The following is an 18,208-nucleotide window of genomic DNA, read 5'->3' as shown; positions in this document are numbered from 1 at the left end:
TTCTCTCTCAGACTAACTCACCTTTAAAAAAATAATTTTTGTGGTTTTGACTAAGCACATTTGCCGTTTTGAATACTGCTGCTAAGTCATTCTTTTCTTTAAAGCGTGATACACCTAGAGTAGCATATCACATTTTTCTCTCATAGGCAAAAGGTAATTTTCATTAACTCCTTACCAGGCTGAAGCCTGCTCCAAGCATTACTGAAATAACATCCATCATTAGATGCCATCTGAAATGCTTGTCTTTCATCATTAGCATTAAAAAGGTCCAGAATGCATTATTAGAGTAATTTCTTAACTATCATACAAAAACTGGCTTCTGTGCTCAGATTTACCAATGTTGACAATTTTCATATTTTCCACATCAATCTTCTATTTCTAGGAGATCGTAGAAACTAAATGGAGATAACCAGGCTATTTGCAGCATGGGTGTAATGCAGACTGAAGAACTGGATCGTGAAGTATGAATTCTCTGTAGCCATTAAAAATAAAAAATCAGAGGGCTTTTTGCAGAAAGAAGGATACATCTCTTGTTTTGACTTGTTTTTACTGTATTAAATAAAATAGCTCAGTGGCTTAAACTGTTGTGAATTGGAGTATGACATTTCTATATGTACATGCCTACTTAGTTTTTGGTGTTGAAGGGGTTTTTTACAAACTAACGGGGAAAGGCTTATTCTCTAGTGGTTTCTATATGAATATCTTCAATATTTAAGGCTACATGATTTGTGGAAATAGTAGTGTGCCTTCATTTTTGGCTGATTTGGCATTACCTTTTTTAGTACTCTGATAGAAACTCATGAGTATCCAGATTTTGAATTGATTTCAGAAAAGGTTACTTCCCAACGATTGTCTTGGCATTAGCTGCAGTGGAGGGATATGGGAGTAGAGGGGGAAACTGCATTTTGAAATACCAAATAATAACTGAAAACATTATGAAAGGTTTTAATTTATTTGTCTCTGACACCACCAGGGACGATCAGTGGGAAGCAACCTCACTGGGGACAAGGATAGGATTTTAAAAGCAAAACTAAGGACCAGATTGACACTTTAAAAATTTAAAATCGTAACTTGAGGTGAGAAAGTTTGTTCCACTTCGGATATTTGCTGTTCAGGGTGTAGAGGAGGTGTTGGGGCACAATTTTGTAATTAGCAATCTGTTCCTGTATGGATGAGACTGGGGTAAGCAGTGTAGCCATGTAGGGCATTTGTGTGCAAGGATGACTGTAATTGTTAAAGGCTCCCAGACCCACTCTCACAACTTTCTAACTGCCAATAATCAGCCCTAGGTTTTAGTACTTTTCTAATTAAGAGATCTAAAATTAGATTCTCGATGGCATACATAAACAAACTGCCTTTGTTATAGGGGGGTTCCACTTTTCTGATTATCTAGACCGTTACTAAATGTAGCAACAAGAAATATTTTTATTATTTTGGTTTATGTGTTTATATATGTTGTTGACTTGCAGTGATGTGGTCTGGTGCCTGAATTGATTCTACAAAATGAATTATATTTTGTTACATACTTACTTTTTGCTACCAGGAACCTGATGAGAATAATAAAATCAGGATCTGTAATATTCTTTTTCTCAGGGACTTTTTTTTTCAAAGTATGTGCTAGTGGTGAGTTAGTTTTGATTTAAAATTATTACTAAAATTGTTTGTCTGAAAACTCATTTGCTGAAAATCAATTTCTTACTTTAAAAATTATAAGAATTGATGTGCGTTTGCTAAGTGTCTGATTAAAGATCACAAAGAAACTCATATTTTGCATCAGAAATAAGCAGATGGTGGACAGATGGTTTAAATTAATATTAATTAAAAATCTTAACTTAAATTGTTTACCCTGTAAATGCAAAGTTAAGAAGCCAGCTTTCATCTTTAGGGTTAATAACACTCCAAATCTATTTATTAAAAATTGCTCCACTGGACATTCTTTCCAAGCTTTGATCACAAAGATGGTAGCCTCAATAAAGAGCATGAAATAGGTGAAAGCTAAAAAGAGAGGGTAATTCTAGGGCTCTTAAAAAAGATCCTGCAAGACTAAAGTCAAGTCAAGACTAAAAATTCCTGTTAGCCTCTGTAGTCATAGAAGGTCTAAAAAGGGGACTGAGAATTCAGGATCTCTCTTTCATGCTGGTTTCTCAATATACTTTAAAATTAAATTTAAAGCTATGGCTGATTATGTTACAGTAAAACAAAATCCATGAGTATCTTAAAAATGTTCACACACTGTTGACAAAAAAGAAAAAGAGTTCAAATTCTGTCTTGATATGTCCTTTACATTTCCTTACTAGTTCACTGGGATTGCAATTGATGTAATAGGGAGGGGAATTATGGCAGCTGGCAATTGTAGAGGAAGTCCAGAGTGTACCCAGATACCATAGGGCACTGTGTGTGTATACAAATCAGAATATGAAATAACTATGATAATTCAGATATCACTATATAGTAACCATGGATACTTGACATTTTTAGTGGTAGTGACTACTTTATCTCTGGACATCTGTCACAGAGCCAAATTTGGTCCGCAGTTAAGCATGTAGTGTTCCCATTAAAATCAAAGGAGATTTGTCCCTTTAGTGAGACAGAATTAGACTGTAAGTGCTGGAAGCTTTGCTCTTTCCCTGAGTTTGTGACTGGGATATTTCAGAGGGAAAGTGTACATTTTAATAGGCACCCTTTTTCCCTCTTAATTCAAGGTAAGAATCAGGAACTCTAAATTTAGAACCATCTATAAAGATGGTTCTCTAAGATTTAATTGAGCTTTGGGAGTGTTAGCATTTTGATTCATGGTAGTTCCTCCAAATGCTTTTTTGCAGCAGTTGTCTTGAAGTTTGGGGAGAAATTTCAGGACTTCTTTGGCAGGGACAATTTGAAAAAGCTTTTAACTTGATGCAATCCTATCCCTCTGTACAAGGAGCTGAAGGTATCACTGTGTCACCTCATTAAGGCCCCTGGCAAGGGTAGGAAGTTGGTGGTGCACTCTGACACAATGGATCCTAGCACTGGGACAGTGTGTGTCCCACAGTGGAGCCTGTCCTAAAAATGGTGCCTGCTACCTCACAGGCCGTGACTTCACATTCATAAACTAAGGTAGTCATGTTATGGATACTAAGCACATTCTTAACAAAGAGTTAGAAAAGCTTCAGGGAAAATGAGCCAGATGTGAGGAAAAACTTTAAATGTTGGGGGTTTGCAGCGTGCAGTTAAAGCTGCAGCTGGCAGATTATGAGTTCCTCTGTCATCTGCTTGGAAAAAGCTGCCTAGGTGGCATGTTTTCCACTCCAGCCCCTGTCATTCACTTTCCTCTGTGCAGGTTAAATGTGTGTGTTTTTTGCTTTCTGCTAGTGAAAACCTACAGTTTCCAAATGTTGCTATGACTCCACACTGTATTCTCATGAATTAGACCTGAGTAGAAAATTATTTATTTCAGAGCACCACATTTGAAGAGATCACACACAACTGTTGGCACAAACAGTAGATCTGTCTACATGAAAATGGCTTCACAATGATTTTTGAAGAGCCTGCAAAGTGTGGATTGCACACTGGTGGAATCTGCATCCTGACAAAGACAATTTAAATAATATTTGTTTCATAATTTCTTTTTCTTTGCAGATTTATTCACATATCTTTGCTTTGGTTTGTTTGTTTGTTTGTTTGTTTGTTTGTTTGTTTTCCTGCATGATTTTTTCACAGGCTTTAGCTTATTTTTAGTTATTGCTTCTGGAAGTGTCACCAGATTATAAAAGTGCACGTGTCTCTAATTATTTTCTGTTCTTCTATTCAGGTAGATATATTACCTTTATCATGGACCCATTTCAATATGTCTATGTCATCCGAAATAGCAAGCAACTTGAATTTCATGAATTTGCAAATAAAATGGCATCCAAAACTTTTGACTACCCAGCCTTGTCAAAAGGAAAATTCCCTGAACTCAAGGAAAACCTGCACAGAATCTACCAGTATCTACAAGGCAAGCCTTTGGATATCATTTCTGACCACATGATGAAAAATCTCCAGGATATATTTGAATGGAAATGCTCACAAGCAACAGATTGGGAAACAGAAAAAATGTACAAATTCTGCTGCTCTGTAATGTTTGAAGCCAGTTTTGTAACACTATATGGAAGAGTTCCTGCTGCAGATGGCCACAAAGTTATTAGTGAAATCAGAGACAAATTTATCAAGTTTGATGCCAACTTTCCCTATTTAGCTGCAAACATACCAATTGAGTTGCTAGGAGCTACCAAGAAGGTTCGGAAGGAGCTTATACATCATTTTTTACTTCAGAACATGACAAAATGGCTGGGAGGGTCAAAAGTGGTCCAAGCCAGACAAGATATATTTGAGAAATATGAGCTGCTTGGAGATTATGACAAAGCAGGTAGGAAACTTATGAATGATTGCTTGTCTAAAATAAAATAATTTACTATAGACCTTTGAAATAAAAAGGCAGAATGGCGACCTTGAAATTTTTTTATGTTCTTTCTAATTGGCTAATGATAAAATGTTTTACTCTGAAACAACCCTCTATGATAATTGATTTTTTTTTTTTGTGCTGAGGTGGTAAAACAAGATACTTAATGGTGATAATGAGAAAGATTATAACTGAGCTGCATTTCCTCCCCTTATTCCCCCCACCCCCCCGACATTACATTTCAAACTATTCTCATTAAGCAGAAAATTAGACTTCAGAAGCCTATTGGTCCTCATTAGCATTCACTGATCCTTGGCTGGGTCTGTGTCCTAACATCTTTTAATTAGCACACTGCAAATCTAATCAGTGTAATAAACGCTATTAATCTTCCTTTTCACTTATTTTCTCCCAGCACATCATTTTGCCTTCCTGTGGGCCTCTGTGGGAAACACGATTCCAGCTACATTCTGGGCCATGTATTATCTTCTGCGGCACCCAGAAGCTCTTGCAGCAGTGCGTGACGAGATTGACCATTTGCTGCAGTCAACAGGTCAAGAGAGAGGGCCCACATATAACATCCACCTCACCAGAGAACAATTGGACAACCTGATCTACCTAGGTAATTTATTTTTATCTGTTAGGAAGAGGAGAGGGGCTCTCCCGGCAAACTCGGTTTATCACTCATTTCTGTTTACTGAGAAGGTGGAGGACACAGCTGCCTAATTGACATAATAACACCCATTTACATCAATTATAAATTATGTAGTTTATAGCTGTAGATACTCTCATTGCATGTAAACATTAAAGCCTAGGTAATTAACTATGCAAGGTATGCAAAAGGCTAAATCGAAGCTTTGCAATTATTTGAAAAAAAGTTGATGCCTATTAAGTTGTTTGATTCTGAGCATCTGCCGAAGTGTTAATGCATTTCAAATACTTCTGTATGGTACTGCCAAGAAAGACCCTTTTCTGAAATTAAAGTGGGATTGTATATTTAAACTGCAAATGTATTTTATCTGCAAGCAATTTCTTTCTTTCTCTCTTTAACAAAACAAAAAAGGCTTCTAAAGCAGGCTTCTGTTGGGCAATGACTCCAAATGAAATATAAGAAGATAAAATTTGCAGAGGAGAAACGGTGTTTTTAGTACTTCATTCAAAAGAGGGAGCTTTAAGGGAGCTACACATCTTTTGGTTCTGGATCTAGGGTTCAGAGGGAGACCCTTGCCAGTGGTCATTGGAAGTTGTTTGAATCAGGAGCTGTATAGACCTTCAGAGCATCAGCTCTTGGTTTCACTTCATTTGGTAGTGCATGGACACTGGCAAGAGAAATGGTGAAAATAGCCCAAGGGATGAAAGATGGCGTAGCAGGTAGGTACCTAACTTTTAATCATCTGTGAATCTCCACAAGTAGTGTTACAAGGGCAGACAACAGCTGAACAAAAGATTAAAGGTTCAATAATCCACTGTCTTTAAATATCAAAACCAATCCCATATTCAAAACAAGCTCCTGTCCATAGGTCTTGGTAGCTCATGACCTGAACTGATGCTCTACTCTCAAACAAAGCTGTGTTTGGGATGATGGTGGAGTAGTGCATTCTGTGCTTGGTTTGGATCTTTGTCATAGCTGCCATTCTCCAAGATCATGCAATGTGGCACATTTTGAGAATCCGTGTGCAAGCTTGATTTGATTAGTACAAATATGAGTCCATTTCCTTTGTGTTAGAGCATTAATATTAATCTTACATATCGTGAGTCTACAAAGTTGGTTACATCCAGAGTCATGGCTGTTTTGATGCAGATTTATCTCTAACCAATGGAGAATGTTTTTGAAGTAGAGGAGGTGTTGCATGACAATTCTGGTGAGTAACATGACTTTCTAAGCATTTAATGGACTTCTAAGGAGCACAAGTAAAACTACTTCACATCAGAGCTAGCATACACCAATAAATAAGTTACCAAGCATCAAGAAGATCAAAAGAGAACTTAGTTTATATTTATAGACTGAGATGGGAATGGCCAATGGAAAAAAAAGGGGAAAAATAAGGCTCCCCAAAAGTGTAGCAATAAGGAAAATAAAACCATGTAGTTCACTAAAACCATCTGGTGCAAAAAGTATGAACAGTTTAAAAACATTAACTGTGTCATTCCTCTGCTTCTTGAAATCTTGAAGTACCTTGGTAGCATTTGATTTATGTGTTGAGAGGGAAGTGCCACATCCTACTTTGTAGTATTCTTGTAACACTTTTGTTAAATTTCATAATCATGTTAAACATAATGTGATATGAACAGAAGCTAGACTTCAATTCTTCTGGCACTTAAGTCATAAAGGGCTGGATACTGTCCCATAAAATAATAATATAGAAAAAATCTGTACCATAAGAGAATTAGAGTCATGCTTCAGTGGAAAGGGAAAGGGATGTTTTGTTAATAAATGTGTAGGAGGGACAAAGGTCCCAAATTGCACTTCTTGCACGCCAAGACTCCCCTCTTTCAGGGAGGCCACTGACCCCAAACCTCCAAGACTGAGCTTTTCCTCTTTCCGTTCCCTCTGTGCCAACCCAGAGCGTAGGAAACTGGGATTGTGTCCCTGCTCTCAGATGAGGCAGACCAGGTGGGATGCTTGCATGTTCATCACCTTGTCATCTCATTCTCCTGTTTTAAGCGCTCTGATTCTCCGTCCTCTTTTTGGTCTACTATAACAAGAGTCTTTTTGAACCCTCATGCTATATGGAGAAGAAGCACAAATTGCTAAAAGTCTTTCTCTGGAAGAGCATTGTTATCATGGTCAGATTGCTGGGTCTAGGGAACAACATGGCCTGATTTACTCCTAAATTCTAAGCTCAGGTACATGATTATTTTATTAAAAAAAAAAAAAAAAAAAACAAAAAAAAAACAAAAAAACAAAAAAAAAAAAAAAAAAAAAAAAAAAAAAAAAAAACAAAACCAGCCAAACAAACTAAACCAAAATGCAGAACACACTCAACCCAAAATCAAACTAGCAAATTTTGGCCATGATAGGGTCATCTTCTTCTGATGGCATTTCTGGGGCAGCACCCTTTGTATTGTCTGCATAACACAATACAATCCCAAAATCCAAATGTATTTGTGTGCACAGAGTAACATACATTATTAGATATTATGGCTCACAACAGAGCTCTAATATGGTAAAGGACACATGAAAATGGTCTGTCAGTTAAACTGGTTATAATGGAAATGCCAAGGATAAAGCAGAGATGTACTTAGTGCATGTTTAGTGCTAGGCATGTTTAGTCAGTTCGTTTATTTAATATTAGTCCATTCATTTATATGGTGAAGTATTCTTGCCCCAGGTCATTGCTGAATCCCAGATATTCCTGCAAAAAGAGCACAGCTTGAAAATTTGTTTTGTACACAAGAAAGGGTAGGGACCCAAAAGGAGCTAATACAGAATGTGTAGTCCTAACACAAATGCTAAGCATTAAAATCAGTGGTTGAATTAAAAGGAATAAATATATTTTTCTGAAATGGGCTGGGCAGTACATTTAGTTCTGGGTAAGATGCAAATGTACTTGTTTCAGATTATTGTTTGTGTTGGCACACCATGATGCCCGTTGGTAAATGACCCCCCCAAATATTTGCATACTCAATAGCTATTTTCCTACAATACACTCTAATAATTATTGCACCCTATTACCTGCTCTGTGTTAGTGTAAAATTAACAATCCATTACTGCACAATAAGTTTTATAAAACATTTACAGATAGAGATCATGTTTAATTAAAATTAACTTGCCTACGAAAGCCAAATGCACTTATGATTCGCAATGACCTTTTATTACCTGCAGTCCCTTGTTTTGGCTGGATGATTGACAGCTTGCTGTTTGGCTACCATGTTGTATTTCAGCTGACAAGACTTTTCATTTTAACTCAATTTGCCTGCCTATCACAAGCTGGTGGCAGGCCAGGCTCAAGTCACCCAGCTTTGCCTCAGCAGCTTGCTCTATTTCTCATTAGTACGCATTTATTCAGTGGAAATTGGAAGACAAATGCTTGAAGGCATGTGAACTAAGTATAGCAAATTAGGGTTTAAAGACTGAATATTTATAAGTATATTGAAACAGTTTTTTGAAAAAAAAAGTCTAGAATGAATTGGAAGCTGAGTGCTAGCTTTAGTATAAGAGAAATGAAGAGAGAAGTGGGAGGATTCTAAGAATAACAATACTATGAGATATATCTCTGTCTTCCCCCCTCCTTCTCTCTCTAGAAAAGATGTAAAATCTCTCTGACAACACCTTATCAAACAACAGCCTGGCTTCTTTATGTAGCGCTTGCACAGTGAAGTTTAGCATCTCATGTGTGTAAGAAGGGGGGAAAAAAATGAGGGTCATGTTCATTTGCTGCTTGGTTATCCCTTGGTATGCTTTAAATTGCCTTGTTTGTTCGGCACAAGCACAGAAACAGATGTTGCTCTACCGTGCTGGATAATTTACTGTACCTCACGGTGCAGAATGGAAGGCCTCCCAAGCTACCCAGCTGGTCTGTCAGCGGCGATGGCTGGTGTCTGCTGAACTATGACAACTGCAAGTAAAGGCTGCAGTTTTATTGTGCAGTTGTCATTCCTCTCAATGTATAGCTCTGGCATTTGTGGAAAGCTGACTGTCTATTTTTTTAATGTGAGCCTGCAAAGCCATATAAGCTCCATTCTCCTTTGTTGATCATAATGTGACTCATTACTTTTGTCATCTAATGATTATCGGCATGATCGCTCAGAGCGAGCGCCAAGCTCGCCTTCCACACATAACTGGTACTGGAAGGTAAAACAGATTTGTCATTTACGATCTGACCGCTAAGCCACACTTTGTGCTCCATTATTGTGATTAACTTCTGCATAAGATACGCTGCCCAATTGTCATTTGAGATCCGGCAGCGGGCAGGGACTGCCGCGCTTTCTGGGAGGATGTCCGCCGATAGGATGTGACCGCATTGCTTGGGTGGTTAAACGTGCTGCTATTTTGCCGTGACACTTTATAATTATTTCTCTTTTTTTTTTTTCCCTCCTTTTCTCTTCCTCGTTTGATTTCTGCTGTCTCCACATATGTCACCACCATTTCCAAATGGTGGACTGGTACAAAGCTACCATTTTCATTTTCTGCTGGTTGAAGGCAGTCTGGAACCGAGGCTGGACCCTTCCTTTGTACCGCGTAAAGTTTTGTTGCCAGAGTGCTGCCAGTTGAAATCTATCGTGTCAGGTGCCTTGTGGCTATCCGCAGTAGAGGCCATCTTCTGGAACCAGGGTTCTTTTCTGGCTTCGTCACCAACAAGCCGATTTGACTCTGCCTGATTATAGTAACGAAGGCAGTCCAAAAGAATATGCACAGACTCACTGTACGTCACATTGAATCACGGCACTGGCCACACAAAGCTGACCGCAGCCTCATTTCTTTAGACAAATGCATGCTTAAGGAAAAACCTCCTGCAAGAAAGCATCCAGGGCCACTTTATTTGCTATGCATGCTGCACCAGATTTAATTTTTAGTGAAAGAACGTTTGTTATTATTTTTTTCAGAAACATCTACACTGGGTAGCTACTGTCTCTAATAAACTAACCTTTTGGGTGCAGCAATTGCAGTGCCTTGGTGAACACTTAGAGAAGGCTTATTTGATATCACAAAACATAAAGGCAGACACAAATGGATTATTACATGCAAATGAAACCCTATTTTAGGCTATTTTTCACACTAATGATTAGAAGGAATCAAGTCACATATAACAGTGCCCATACACACTGGTGGAAAAATAGTCAGTTTTGATTACAAAGTGAGAGATGCAGCCCTAGACAGGAGCTACATGCTGATATACATGCTATCAGAATGATTTATGCAAATTATGCATATTATTCCCAAAGGAATTCCTCCTCAAACTGCCAGGATAAATTGCCGGAAATTAGCCATAAAATCTGTCGTGCTAGGAGCAAAAGGTGAAGGCCACTGGGAAAGCAAGGACATTCAGCTTCTGGAGCCTTCCAGGATGTGATGCTGGAGACAGAAATCTTGCTTTCCCCAAACCTGAAAGGACTATGTTTTGTTTCCTCTAGGCCAATTAGAAGTGTCTTTCTCTCTTAAAATTACTAGGCAAATAATGAATTGCTTTCATTCACTCTGACCACAACAGACACTATAATTTGGCAGCATAGTGCATTGAAAAGAAAATGCATTTAAAAATTCTCAGAATGACTACAGAATTAACAAGCAGAATGATTTCTAATGTATAGTCTTACCATTAAATCCAACAACTTTCAAAAAGCAAGCTAAACAGCTCCATGGATACTTTCGCTGGTACTTGTTTGCAACCACCAAAATATATGTAAATGCATAAAGCGTTCATGTCTTTTGATTGCGTTGTTTTCAACACGATGCCTGAATAATGACTTTCCACCCAAAACCTGGTGCTGCTTACAACCGTCAGGATTTCTCATCACCATCAGGGAGAATCACTTCGGGAGGTTCAGCATCCCTGACTGCCCCAGCCCAACCCTGCGGGCTTGTGCATTGCCTCCTCCTGGTCTCTGCTTTATGTTTTGTTTTGCTTGTGTGGTTTTTTCCCTTTTTTTTTTTCCCCTTTAGCCTGCCCTACCAAACTCCTGGAGAATCAGCAGCCGTAGCCATGTATAACTTCCAGTCATCTCCCATATTTCTGATGCTTCCCCCCTCCCCCCTTTTGTTTAATCGCAGAGAGTGCCTTAAACGAGAGTTTAAGAATGTGCTCGTCCTCTATGAACATCCGCATCAGCCAAGAGGATTTTGTTCTCAAGCTTGAAGGGAATCAAGAAGTCGTTTTGAGGAAAGGAGACTGGATAGCCCTTTACCCGCAGATTTTGCACATGGACCCTGAGGTCTATGAAGATCCTAAGGTAAACATTCAGCTGGTGCTACTCTTCCTACTCCAGGCACATCGAAGCAGCCAAGCCTTTTGTGATCTGCGGTTGTTTTGGTTTTTTTTTGTTTTGTGTTTTTTTACTGCTGTTCCTTCTTGTGGAACAAATCTTCCTAGTTTCAGATGTATTTTCTAGGGCCCTGCAGGTCAAAGGATTCATGGCCTGAAGAGAGAAATATGGTGATGAGACTGACTGCGACTGCTTTCAAAGGAATTGACAATTGCACACTGACTACGATAAACTTTAGGCTAAATGTGGGCTTTGTTTGGCAGTGGATCATTTGATACCCAAGGAGGGCTGAATAATAGAAGGTGGTTTAAATAGCAAATAATGTGGGCCATTTAGCTAAGTGCCCGCAAAGCATCATTGACTCTCTGAAGCCCTATAATAGCAGTGTCTTGCTTGAGCCTTATGCTTTTTCACCTCCCTTCGTAGGGATTCACCCCTTCTTGATCAATTAGAGTGTTGTGAACTTGAGACTGTAAAGCTGTTGCTCTGCAGCGAAGCTCGGAGGGTAATTGTGTCATCTCCTTGTATTTTTCTCTGACGCTCAAGTTAATGAATATCAAAGACTCAAAATTAATCCACCCTGCCTCAGCTATAATACAGCTTCAGAAGTTCACCACCTGCATGCAAATTGACTAGTCCTCCTCTGGGCTAGGTTGCTCCCCAGATTGCTGTCCCCAGCCCAGGGTGCCACAGAGGAAGAGCAAGAAAGAGCAAGGGTGCACGCTGATGCTGTTAAATGGCTCGTCTGCCTGAGAGGCAAGAGCTTGTACCTCATCCATTCCTCACCCCTGTTTTCCTAAGCAAATGGCTGTCTCCCAGCCATGCTGATTTCCATCTTTGGCATTTGAGCCAAAGAAGAAAGGAACTGGATTTTTTACATGTTTATAGAAAGCCCGTGTTAGAGACGTTGCTCCACGAAGCTCTCCCTTTCAGGAATTTAAAGATGAGAGCTTGCAAAGAAAAGATGAGATTCAAGTGCCTCGTTGGTGCAGGACAGCATTTCGTTGTGTAGGAGCTCTGCCAGCCTCAGTGAGAGGAGGTGTGGAGCATGTTGGAGTCAGCAGGAGTAAGGTATAGTCACTGGGATGAACACTGGAGCCACGAGGATGAAAATTACATTCAGGGGAGCTCTGCTGGCTGTCCCCACCCAAAAATGAAGATAAAGCCTGCAGAGAAAATCAGGGTTTTAAAAATAATTCATCTATTGGCAAATAGTTGATTAATATTTTTATCCTTAAAAAGGATAGATAACAGCTAACAAATAAGCTGCTTTTTTTTTTTAATTTTATCCTTAACACTTTATTTTGGAGAACGTTATTGATTTGTCAAAAGTCCATCTGTTTGTTTAGGTCCTAGACCAAAAGCATCAGTGTGGAAACTGATCTCCTCCCTTATCCAATAATTGCCAGAATATATTACCATATTTCCATTGCTTGAATATATCTGCTTAGTATCAGCTCTGCTCAGCTTTCACAGTACAGCTTTAGTTCATATATTTTATCTTTTTGATAGTGAATGAGCAATCCACACATTGCAGTACATTGATTTCAGCACATGGGCCCCTCTCGAAAAGTGGGGAAATCACTGTTCTGTTTGGTTCTTAAAATATGCAGTGTGCTTTCAACAATAACTACTGAGGATCAGATAGAGATGGAGAATGAATTTTTTGAAAGGTGCAGTCTTGAGCTTGTCATGTATTTAGGGAAAACTTTTCCTGGGAAAACAGGCAGCTTGATGAGATAATTTTGTAGCAATGCTTTTTCTCCTGGATACATAAATTTAAGTTCAAGCTATCTTGTGCTTTGGCACCATATTGTGTAAGTGTGTAAGCATATATTTCTGACCTCTTTCTCCACCCATTAAGGCCTAAATAAATTAGTCAGTTTTCTATAAAGTGTATAAGTGAAACCCTAAATTCTATCTCAGCTAGTTATAGAGCTCAGTAAATGAACTCTGCAAAACCCATAGAGTAAGAATCAGGAAACCCTGCAGGAAACCCTCTATGGTGACTTCCCAAACAAAGCTAAATACAGTATGTGACAGAAGGAGACTTAGATCAATCACAGGAGATTACTCAGTTTTCATAATATTTGTAGCAGCTCATCCACACAGAACTTCTTTGCCTGCTTTTGCTCAGTGTCCTCACCTTTTCCTTGCTGTCAGCCACCATGTCTCTTTCAGGAGACCTTGTGCATGGCTGAAAATTCCTTCATTTTTAAAAATTGGTCTTTATTAGTCAGTGAACCAGCTTTTAAGGAAACACTACTCAACCCAAGGGACTTCAGCAGCCCTGAGTTTGATGTCACTGTCATTGTCTGCATTCCTGTCTCACACTTGTTTTCTGTTTCCCCTGTTCCTTAGACAGCAATTTATTTTTTGTTAAAAGCAATTGCAAGTCTCAGAAAGCTCTTAATATGACAAAGAAAGCATAAGGTTTGACCCAGTGTGTCTGTGTGTTCAATAACACAGTGCTTAATTCCTCCAGATACCAGAAGTGCACCTTGTAAAAACATTTGAGAAGAGCTCTGGGTTGGGTTTTTAAACTATTGCAGTTCATATTTAGCAGTGCTTTTTTAGACCAGCAGGATTTAGAATTCAGGAAGTAAATCTTATGATATGCTGGGCTTTCATTTTTGTTACTGTGCTGCTCCAAATGAAGCAATAACTTCCTGGCAGAAAAAAAAAAAAAAAAAAAAAAAAAAAAAAAAAAAAAAAAACACAAAAACAAAAAAAAAACAAAAAAAAAACTTGCTTCCTTTTGGCTGGGATGTTCAAAGAGACTGAAATGAATTACCTGTCAGTGGAAGCAGACATAGAATCACCTTTATATTTGTGGAAAATCCAGGCCTCTGTCATTTAGTGAAATAAGCTCTTGCTCTTCAGCACCCAAAGGTACATCCCCTCCAGTGCGCCTAGTATTCGTTCCCTTTCTCACTCACCACCTCCCCTGACATTTCTCAACAGCAAGACCTGGAGTGAATGATTTTCAGAGCCTTTAATCTAATGGGTAGATCAGTATCAGTGTATTTTTAGTGGTGGTGTGGGGTTTTTTAATCAGTTGAGGTCGGTTTCTGTCTGACTGACTTGTTCCCAGCCAGCTCCAAATGGCTGCTGCTATAGCAGATGTATGCAAAGCAGGACAAATGCTAATGAGTGACCATAAGCAAGAAGTGCCTGTCATTTTTATTCAAAGCATGCAGGAGGGTTTTGTAAGTGGTTAATTTGCCATTGACTGAGTGAGGATGCCAGATCTCCTTCATTCAAAAACACAAATTATCTCTAAACAGGGATCCTGCTAGTCAAAAATAGTCAGAAATATGTTCAATTTATGGAATGTAGGTTACAAGTGTGACCTCAAGCCTTACTTGAAAACACCCTCTTTGTAATGGTTAGTCACTGGCATTGTCCTGCCTTGCTCACAGCTTTTGCAGCAAAATATTTGAAGGTAAAATGTAAAAATTAAGCAGCAACCATCTCCAACTGAAAGGAAAACTGACTGCAAAGTGCTGGAGTTTTCGAATAATCTGCACCATTCGGTGCAAAAGAAGGATGGATTTTGCTCTGGCTTGCAAGAGCAAAATTGGTGCAATGCACTAATTTATTCACAGGCATTTTCAGAATTTTGCAGATTATCCTTATTCATGATGTATGTACCACACTGAGTGTGTATGATGCTTTACAAGAAAATTGTCCTTCCACTAAAGTTCATTGTCCCTGCTACAAAGCGGTCAAAATCTAATTACAATCAATATAGGCCAGACACTCAGTGGATGAGATGAGGAAGTTGAAGGAGCTTGATGTAAAAGGACTAAGCTAAATAAGTGGATTTAAAGAGTGCTCTTTGCAGGGAAGGTAATGTGAGTTAATGAAACTTGAGGGAACCAACTAAAAAGAAGAAGCTGTCAGCTCCTTGTCTTCCTCTTTATCTTATTTTCTGGGTTTCAGACGCATTACCATTGTGCAAAGAAAGCAGCTCATGTAACTGCCTTGTTAGATATCACGCTGTCTCTCTCTTTCTCTTTCATTTTCAGGAGTATAAGTTTGATCGATACATAGAGAATGGCAAGAAGAAAACCACATTCTACAAGGCAGGAAGAAAACTGAAGTATTTCCTAATGCCCTTTGGCTCTGGGATCAGCATGTGTCCAGGGAGGTTCCTCGCGATGAATGAGATGAAGATGTTTCTTTTCATACTATTGTCTCATTTTGATGTAGAACTAGCAGAAAACAAAGCTGTCAGACTTGATAACAGTCGCATGGGCCTTGGTATCCTCCTGCCAGACGTTGATATTGCCTTTCGTTACAAACTAAGGTCCTAAAGAAATTGAGCAGCTGCCTATATGCCTTCCACTAATCTCCATGTTTGCTCTGTTTCATCACTCAGCTTTATATTTTCGGACACGTTTGCTTTTCCCTCTTTGCTTTTACCTCCTTCCTCTTTGTTTCTAAGGAGAAAAGCTGTTGGGCTGGAGGTAAAGACCAGATGCAGGGACGTGCAGCCTCAATTTGTCCTGCTTGAGTTGTGAGAAGTGAGATGATGTGACCAGAGTCTGGCCAAGTAAATAGCCCAGCATCTCTACAAGGTGCATCCCCATACTCTTGGTTGTGAGATGAGCAGGATTTACAGGGAGGATGAATCCAGGCCACTTACATGAATATCAGCATCTGCTCATAGAAGCATAACAACAAGAAAGGGGGAGCTTCTTGTGATTATTATCCTAACTTTATAGTTACTTTATTTCTTTCATGGCCTTGAGCCCTTTACTTGGGAGATGTGATGGAAGTGTGGGGTGGTGGAGGATGATTTGCAAGAATGTCTTACTGAAAACACTTTTCTAACTTCAGGTTTATGTACTGATGGTGAATGCTTTGCTTTCTTGCTCCTTTTCCTTTTTTTTTTTTTTTTTTTTTTTTTTGGTGCAGTTTAAAAATTTAAAACATGTGATTTCTTTCCTGCAATCATTTTAACATCAGAAGAGAAGTTCTGTTGATTTTAATAGGCTCTCGATCAAGCCTAAATTATCTATTTTGGCTCTTGAGCCCCCCCAAAAAAGCATGTTCTTCAGGGAGAAAATATAGAAGCCCATTTGAAATTATCACCTCGAAAATTAGCTTCTCTTTCTCTCACTGTTTCTTAGTAACATGTTCATGCATTTGTTTTGACCGTTTCTTATGTTTGTTCATTTCTCCAAAAAGGCAAAACAGGAAGACAGTTTCAAGGGCAAGTCTGGTATCTAAAAATGCTTTTTAACATTGTTTTACCTTGCCTAAGTTGTTAGGCAAAGTAGTGTGACCTGTGTTTGGAAACAGACCTGTCCATCTGCAAATTGGAAAACAGGCCCTTCCCTGGGGCCAAAATTTGAGCAAGTGAAAACCCTGGGCAGCCACAGAAGTTTATACTGGCTGCCCAACCTGCTTCACTGGGTGCCCAGCTCTTGTTTGGAAAATTAATTTCCTAGTGCACAAAATCTGAGAGTTTAGACTCTGTCTCTCTTCCCAGCCATCACTTCAGAGATTGATGAGGATTCCCGTGGCTGTCCAGTCTCAGTTTGCCAAGGTGATAATTGTAATGGCAGAATAGCCACATCTGTGGGCCTTGCCTTGTCTTCCTAAAAAAACAACTCTCTTTGGGATGTGGCAGAGTACGTCTTTCAAAATCAGAAATTCTACTAATCTATATGGCACTTGATGGCTTATGGATGAAAACTACTACCTACATACTAAGAATTACTTATTGTTATTTTTGTAGAAGCCTGTTCAGTTATTTGTGTAAAGCACATACCCTAAATAAGTGTCATCATCAGTAGAAAGACTTTCAGAGGTTGCTATAGCCACATTCCAAGTCCTCCATGAATGAAATAGTGGTTTTTTGAGATATATCGTATAAACATTTTCTCTTCATATATAATATCAATAATGTCTACAAATTAGGACATTACTTACATTAAATTACTTACATTAAATGGACTTTGCAGTTGATTAAATGCTTTAACTTTACTTCCACATTTGATCAACAGCAAAAGCTGATTATTGTTTTGTGCCACAAAGTAAAATTGTTTTTTATGGAGACATTCTTGTACTCAGGTTACTTACTCCTGTGGTTACTCTGTAGAAGCTATTCTGTACTCAGCTGTAGCTCACAATCCACTTTGGACATTAGAGCCTGGTTTATTGAGAGAGGGAATGTTGATATCATTACACTGTTGATTGTATTCCATTATTGCTTATATGTAAGCTGTAAAATGTCTCATGCTACAATTATGATGAATCCTTTTTGGCATCCAACTTTAAAACAAACCTGAAGCAACTGCAAAAAAAACAGTGGGTATTTGTTTTAAACAGAAGCCTCTTTTTTATAATTGTATTCTATTTTTCGGATTTTGAATTAGAGTATCACTGGCTGCTGCATAATTTGATAGGGCATAATAGGACTGTGCCAAAAGTACATGCAAATAATTAGTAGTTTCAGATTAATTGCTGATCAATTTTTATGGTATCTATTCTGAAATTAAAAGAAGAACTAGATTGTCTCCAAAGTAGCAAATTAAATCTGTATGATATGCTCCATTTAAAAAAAAAAAAAAGAGAGAAAAGGGTCAGAGTCTTTTCTAGGAGTTGGATGAAACCTCTATGAAGCTGCTTGGAGACCTTGCATCAGAGTTAGAGAGCACCACACAAGAGACCAACATTCTGCTGGGTTAAAAATGCTTGCTCTTTTTGCTCAAGAACCAAAATAATCAAATGCAAGGCAGGGTCTGCCCAGCCTGGCCTGGAATTGTGTCCCTGGTAACCCAGGCTCCTGGCAGATTGGTTTGGCTGGTAAGCAATGCATCACTACCTTGGCACACCTCAGCTGCTGAGGAGGAA

At 38.8% G+C, this 18,208-nt stretch overlaps 1 protein-coding gene across 2 annotated transcripts in view; it reads left to right on the top strand.

Annotated features, from left to right (window-relative positions):
- Positions 1-16,158, top strand: part of LOC131562528 (cytochrome P450 7B1) — a 122,011-nt gene extending 105,853 nt beyond the window's left edge. For both annotated transcript variants that reach the window (XM_058812323.1, XM_058812332.1), the window contains 4 exons: positions 3,791-4,387; positions 4,833-5,039; positions 11,130-11,308; positions 15,373-16,158. In XM_058812323.1, coding sequence (XP_058668306.1) covers positions 3,791-4,387; positions 4,833-5,039; positions 11,130-11,308; positions 15,373-15,660 — 1,271 coding nt within the window. In that variant the 3' untranslated portion in view covers positions 15,661-16,158. The remainder of the gene's footprint in view (positions 1-3,790; positions 4,388-4,832; positions 5,040-11,129; positions 11,309-15,372) is intronic.
- Positions 16,159-18,208: the final 2,050 nt, after the last annotated feature.

This window comes from Ammospiza caudacuta, chromosome 1, assembly GCF_027887145.1.
Source record: "Ammospiza caudacuta isolate bAmmCau1 chromosome 1, bAmmCau1.pri, whole genome shotgun sequence".
Classification (NCBI taxonomy): Eukaryota; Metazoa; Chordata; class Aves; order Passeriformes; family Passerellidae; genus Ammospiza; species Ammospiza caudacuta.
This window is presented reverse-complemented; position numbering and strand designations above follow the sequence as displayed.